Here is a 6,951-nt window from a genome sequence, read left to right as displayed (position 1 = left end):
AGGGCTGTCCAAGAAGCCCTCTCTGCTGACTCACCAAGGCCATATCTTGGAACCTGGAATGAACCTCATCCTGCAGTGTTTCTCTGACATCAACTATGACAGATTTGCTCTGCACAAGGATGGGAGAGCTGACATCATGCAGCACTCTAGCCAGCAGACTGACACTGGCATTTCCATGGCCAACTTCACACTGGGCTATGTGAGCCACTCCACTGGAGGCCAATACAGATGCTACGGTGCACACAATCTCTCCACTGAGTGGTCAGCCTCCAGTGACCCCCTGAACATCCTGATCACAGGTGAGGAAATCAACAGAGTCAGTCAGGTACCTAGCCTCTGCTCAGATTCTTATGGGGGAGTTGAGGAGCTGATAGCCAGGATGAGAGACAGGAATCCTAAGCAGGAACAGATAGACGAAGAGGAGAGCAGGAGCTGAGCTCAGTCAAAGAAAAGAAACAGAGGCCCAGGTCCTCAGGGTGGAATCATGTGTGATTTGAGCTCAGAACAAGGCAGCCAGCCTCTCATCATCTCCTTCTCTTTAGGATGGCTCCAAATCACTCCTTCCCTCTCAGTGAAGCCTAACTCCACAGTACACTCAGGAGAGAACGTGACTCTGCTGTGTGGGTCAATGTACAGTGTGGACACTTTCATTCTGTCCAAGGAGGGATCAGACCAGCAACCCCTGCGACTAAAATCAAAGTACCATGATCGGCAGTCCCAGGCAGAATTCTCCATGACTGCTGTGACCTCCCATCTCTCAGGCACCTACAGGTGCTATGGTTCTCAAGACTCATCTCTCTACCTGTTGTCCTTTGCCAGTGCCCCTGTGGAGCTCACAGTCTCAGGTGAGGTGATCCTGACATTTCAGCATGAATCTCTCTCCACACTGTAGCAGAGCTCTTGACTTGGGTGGGATGAAGGAGACAAAAGGAAAGGCTTTCTCAGAAGACGCTTTCCCTGGCAGAGGAGTGGATGCTAGCAGTGGTGCCTCAAGTGATGTCCACACAGTCCTCTACTGTAATCTAGGTTTGGAATAGCGAGTATCAGTATCTTATAGAAGTTACAGGGCAGATCGAGGACAGTGAACAGAGTGAGGATCCTGGGTTTGCATCTAATCCTCCTACTCTTCCTGTTCCATTTCCTAGGACCCATCAGACCCTCCACCCCACCACCCACTACGTCCATGCCACTAGAGGGTAAGTACCAGGCATCTCTGTGCAGGGAGTATGCTCCAATCCCAGGCTGCCTGGCAGCTCTTGACCCACCAAAGTCCTCATTTGTCTCTCACTTCACCTTGTGAATGTAGGAGCAAACAAAGATCCCAACAGAGACCACAGAAGCTGGGGCTTAGAGGGTGGGCTACAGAAGGGAGATTCAGAGAGAAATATTTAGGCTCAGTATGGGGGATAGGGCAATTGTGGAAAGTTAAAAGCAGAAACACAGACACTCAACTCCCCACCCTGCCCTAAAGCCTCTGAGAATAAACCTATCACATGCATAGAGTCATGCCTCAGAAAGATGATGAACACTCTGTTCACATATGGGCTCAGATGAGCAATAGCTAGTTATATGCTTGATATAGCCACTTCTAGAGATCTTGACTTGGTCAAGTACTTCTCTTTCTAAGCTGTTCTCTCTCTGAGTATAAATAGAAGCCTGGCCCACGTGTCTTATTTGTTTTATGGTTTTTTGGGGTTTTTTGTTGTTGTTTTTTGTTTTTTTGTTTGGTTGTTTTTTTTGTTTTTGGTTTTGGTTTTTGGTTTTTGGTTTTTGAGACAGGGTTTCTCTGTATAGCTCTGGCTGCTCTGGAACTCACTCTGTAGACCAGGCTGGCCTCAAACTCAGAAATCCGCCTGCCTCTGCCTCCCAAGTGCTGGGATTAAAGGCATGTGCCACCACTGCCTGTCTCTTATTTGGTTTTTTTATACTGTTTTTGTGTTTTAATTTGTTTCTTTTTTGTTTCTGTGCTGGTCTTGGTGGTGACCTCTCCTGATAGAGAATCTGATTCTTCAAGGGAACAGAGCCACAGTGTGGCGGCATGAGTAAGGGTGAGATACACAGCCATGCCATGACATTCAGGCTCCTTCTCTCCAACTCACTGCACTCAGCTCTGGTTCAGAGAGCAGGGCTGGAAGTCAGAGTTTCTGGGTTCAGCTCTGCCACTTCCAGTCAGGTGAACTGGCTAGATAGGAAAAGATACAATTCCATGGTGCATGATTGTGAGGATGACATGTGCAGAGATCCAGTATGACCCTGTCACACAGTAGGTGCTAAGGTAAGCAGCAATGGTCTCCATTCATGATGTCACTTGTGCCTCAGGACTGCAAAGGTACCTAAAGGCTCTGATTGGAGTGTCTGTGGCCTTCCTCCTGTTCCTCTTCATCCTCATCTTCATTCTCCTCAGACGAAGGCATCAGGGAAAATTCAGGAAGGATGGTGAGGAGGGTATGTGTAACTTGGGTTTCAGGAGGTGGTACGTTTCCCTGTGAACATCCAAGAAGGGGTTCATACACCAACCATAGGCAAACTTCACACTGGGACAGGGTAGCTTAAAAACATGTGCAGATCTCAGATCAGAAGGTAATTTGTCTCAGAATTTGTGCAATGTCAGGCATTCTGTGACCATTACCATTCTGGGACATTTTCTCACTCAGCCTTGTGTTAATGAAGGTCCCTTCCTTCCTTCCTTCTTTCCTTCCTTCCTTCCTTCCTTCCTTCCTTCCTTCCTGGCACATGCCTGGGGGAGGGGCTTCCCATTCTCCTAGCTGAGACTCCTCTCCCTTGCAGCCCAGAAAGAGAAAGAATTGCAACTTTCTACAGGAGCTGCAGAGCCCATAACCAGGGATAGAGAACCCCGGAAGAGGTAAATCACAGTTAGAGACCTAGACCCCTGCCTGCCTGACACATCTCACTGCTAAGTTGACATCTCCTTTTCCCTCCAGGTCAAACCCAGCTGCTGCTACCCAGGAAGAAAGGCTATGTGAGAGAAAGGGAGTCCTGGGAGGGGAGGTGTCCGATGTTTCAGAATTACTGGGGTGCTGGTGGGGTCCTGAAGGTTTCGCTGTGTGGGTCTGAACTTCACTTGATGGAAACAGGAATGTCACAACTTTCCCTGGTTCTCTGTCCCCACTGGAGCAAGGCAGGAAACTAGGGGTCTGAGACATCCCTAGACTCTGGTCAGGAGACATTCTGTTTTTCTGCTATGACAGATGCTTCAGTGCAGGACATGCAAACTGAGGATGGTGTGGAGCTGAACAGTTGGGTAAGGTCTCTGTCCTCATCCACGGGGCTAAACCTTAGGGCCCAGTTTAGTATGGGGCCTTCTTTCTTCTCCCTCCCTCAGCCCTCAGCAATATCTACAGCTGACCACTCCTCCCTTTGGCCAGCACCTGCCTCTTGTGCTCTATGCCTCACTCTCTCCTGGGTTTCCTGGGACCACGTTTCTTCCAGCTCCTGTCCCCTGGCTCTTTAGCATGCTTCTAGTTGTTCTATGAGAAGAAAGCCTTGATGGAGAAGCCCACAGAGATATCTAAGAAACAGCAACTCCTGGCAGGGAACCAGAACAAAAGGAACTTGAGCAGATAGTGTGTATGGACCTTTTGCCTGCATGCATGTCTCTGCATCACATGTCTGCATGATGCTCACAGAGGCCAGAAGAGCAAATCAGAAGATACTCTGGAACTAGTGTTACAGATGATTGTAGGCTTCTCTGGGGGTTCTGGGACCCAAACCCATGTCCTCTTAATCATGTGCTGTTAATCATGGAGCCATCTCTCCAACCCCCAGAAACATGTTTCCAGGAAGATGGACTGTGTGGCTAGAGCCAAGACAGCAAGGGTTAGAATGTTAGGTTAAGCTAACAATGTTAGGTTGCAAGAAGGAAGCCCAGGAAGTTCCCATCAGAGAGGCAGTAATCGAAACAGCTCACTCTTGGCCATGCTATGAAAACTGGCCAGAGGAGATCCCCAGGGGAACAGGAAGACACTGACTGTACCTCACTACTTCCTTGCTACAGAAACCATCTGAGGAAGATCCCCAGGGAGAGACATACGCCCAGGTGAAACCCTCCAGGTTCAGGAGGGCAGGAGCTGTCTCACCTTCTGTCATGTCAAGGGAACAGCTGAGCACAGAATATGAACAAGCAGAAGAGTGCCCAGAAGTAAACAGTCAGGTGGGTCCTGTCCTCCACAGACCTGGTCGTTTCCCCAAGCCAAGCACATACCTTCCTCTCACCCTCTCCCACTCCAGGCTGCCGAATCCGAGGAATCCCAGGATGTGACCTATGCTCAGCTGTGCAGCAGGACTCTCAGACAGGGGACAGCTGCATCTCCTCTCTCCCAAGCAGGGGAAGCCCCGGAGGAGCCCAGTGTATATGCTGCTCTGGCGGCTGCCCGTCCAGGGGCTGTTCCCAAGGACAAGGAACAATGACCCTATGCCTGCCAGGATGCCTAACAGAGACCTCCAAGGGACTCTGGGAACTTTTGGAAACCTGACTGCACTTTAAGTAACATCACAGTTGGAAATAAAGCCAGAGATTTCTCAATAATCTAGTGAAATCAGAAATGAAATGGAAGCCGGGCAGTGGGTGGCGCACGCCTTTAGTCCCAGCACTTGGGAGGCAGAGGCAGGCGGATTTCTGAGTTCGAGGCCAGCCTGGTCTACAGAGTGAGTTCCAGAACAGCCAGGGCTACAGAGAAACCCTGTCTTGAAAAAAAAGAAGAAGAAATGAAATGGAAGGGAAAGTTTTACATTGAATGCTAACTTTAATGATATTTCTCAACAAAGCCATGAAATGAGAAAATTTACAGGCACGGTTGCACAGCCCCATAATTCCAACCCATGGGAGGCTGAGGAGGGGAATTTGTTTTTTGGCTATGGTGCATTATCTAGTGAATTTCATGCCAGCCTGAGCTACAGAGTGAGGCATGTTTCAAACATTAGCCATCAATGGCAGGGGTGGAACTCACCTGAAATCCCAGCATTTTAGAGGAGTGGAAAGGAGGGTCAAGAAGTCAGTCATCTTCAGCTACAGAGCCTATGAGTAAGAGACCAACCTGCCACACACTAGACCCTTTCTAAAAATGAATCAACAGGCCAAGCTTGGAAGTGCATGCCTTCAGTCTCAGAACTAAGGAGGTAGAGTCAGGCAGATCTCTGTGTGTGCTCAGTGAGATGGCTCAGTAGGTAAAGAAAGGCACCTGCCACAAGGACTGTTATACTAAGTTCAATCATCAGAAACAGTAGAAGGAGAAAACTGGCTGGGAGGATTTTTCTCTCACCTCCACCTAAGTCCTGCGTGTCCTTCCCACACCCAATAGGTAAATAAAACAATTAAAAGTAGGCAAAAAATAACCACAAACGAAAGATTGGTATGGTGGTATACAGCCTATGATGGATGGCCTCAGACTTGATGTATCCTTGCCTTGGTTCCTAGCATGTACAATCCTATATTCTCATTACTTTCTATTTTTTTTAATTTTATTAGATATTTTCTTTATTTATATTTCAAATGTTTTCCCCTTTCCAGGTTTCCCCTTCTGAAACCCCCTATCCCATCCCCCTTCCACCTGCCTCTATGAGAGTGCTCCCCCATCCACTCACTCACTCCCATCTTCCTGCCCTGGCATTCCCCTACACTGGGGCATCAAACACCCTCAGGCCCAAGGGCCTCTCCTCCCACTGAAGTCCAACAAGGCCATCCTCTGCCACACATGCGGCAAGCACCATGGATCTCTCCATGTGTACTCTTTGGCTGGTGGTTCAGTCCCCGGGAGCTCCTGGGGTTCTGGCCTGTTGATACTGTTGCTCCCTCCATGGGGTTGCAACCCCCTCAACTCCTTCAGTCCCTTCTCCAACTCCTTCATCAGGGACCCCCAGAACTCAGTCCAGTGGTTGGCTGTGAATATCCACCTTTGTATTTGTCAGGCTCTGGCAGAGCCTCTCAGGAGACAGCCTTATCAGGCTTCCATCAGTAAGCACTTCCCAGCATCCACAATAGCATCCGGGGTTGGTGGCTGTATACGGGATGGATTCCCTAGTGGGGCAGATTCTGGATGGCTTTTCCTTCAGTCTCTGCTCCATACTTTGTCTCCATATTTCCTCCTGTGAGTATTTTGTTCCCCCTTCTAAGAAGCACTGAAGCATCCACATTTTGGTCTTCCTTCTTCTTAGGCTTGATGTGGTCTGTGAATTGAATCTTGGGTATTATGAACTTTTGGAATAATATCTACTAATCAGTGTCATGTTATTTTCTTAAAGATACATTTTATTTATGTGTATGTATGCATGCATGCCATGTGTATATAAGTGCTCATGGAGGACCGATTGTATATTGCAGCTGGAGGTTTATGCTTTTGAGTTGCACACTGTGGGTGCTGGGAAATGACTCAGGTTCTCAGCAGGAGCAGTGCACACTCTTAACCACAGAGCCATCTCTACAGCCTCCCTACATTATCTAAAGTAGTAACAGCAAAACACTGCAATTTTATAGGACCATCTTAGGAGATGTACATAAAATGGACAGATCCTTTGACGTCAAAAAGTTAGTTTATTACTTAATAAATACAAAATCTGAGTTGATTTCCACACATTGACCATGCTGTCACTAAAATAGTTCCCCTTTGGAAATTCTCTTTCTGGAAGCTTTGCTGGTGATTTTTTTCCAAATGTTTATGTATTTGAAATACATTGTGAAACTACAGAAAGAGGAAACAGAACCCAACATAGTTTATCAGATCAGAAAATAGTTATTTTCTGGTCACAAAACCAACACAGAAACTAGAAATCTTAGGAAGAAAGCTCTTCCACAGCAACCTAGGTGTGATCCCTTTAAAAATTAATTTAAAGATTCAAAATTAATGCCGGGCGGTCGTGGCGCACTCTGTTAATCCCAGCACTTGGGAGGCAGAGGCAGTCGGATTTCTGAGTTCCAGGCCAGCCTGGTCTACAGAG

The 6,951-nt window shown here is 47.8% G+C and overlaps 1 protein-coding gene across 3 annotated transcripts in view; it reads left to right on the top strand.

Moving 5' to 3' along the window:
• Positions 1-4,546, top strand: part of Lilrb3 (leukocyte immunoglobulin like receptor B3) — a 50,088-nt gene extending 45,542 nt beyond the window's left edge. The window contains exons 7-15 of one of the 3 annotated variants that reach the window (XM_031385048.1): positions 3-299; positions 543-845; positions 1,146-1,196; positions 2,320-2,436; positions 2,788-2,863; positions 2,943-2,980; positions 3,210-3,262; positions 4,016-4,171; positions 4,249-4,546. In XM_031385048.1, coding sequence (XP_031240908.1) covers positions 3-299; positions 543-845; positions 1,146-1,196; positions 2,320-2,436; positions 2,788-2,863; positions 2,943-2,980; positions 3,210-3,262; positions 4,016-4,171; positions 4,249-4,428 — 1,271 coding nt within the window. In that variant the 3' untranslated portion in view covers positions 4,429-4,546. Of the gene's footprint in view, positions 1-2; positions 300-542; positions 846-1,145; positions 1,197-2,319; positions 2,446-2,787; positions 2,864-2,942; positions 2,981-3,209; positions 3,263-4,015; positions 4,172-4,248 lie in introns of all 3 variants that reach the window. The other 2 variants (XM_031385047.1, XM_031385049.1) reach the window with 2 other exon arrangements.
• The last annotated feature ends 2,405 nt before the right edge of the window (positions 4,547-6,951 follow it).

Source organism: Mastomys coucha, unplaced genomic scaffold (assembly GCF_008632895.1).
Source record: "Mastomys coucha isolate ucsf_1 unplaced genomic scaffold, UCSF_Mcou_1 pScaffold21, whole genome shotgun sequence".
In the NCBI taxonomy this organism is placed as follows: Eukaryota; Metazoa; Chordata; class Mammalia; order Rodentia; family Muridae; genus Mastomys; species Mastomys coucha.
This window is presented reverse-complemented; position numbering and strand designations above follow the sequence as displayed.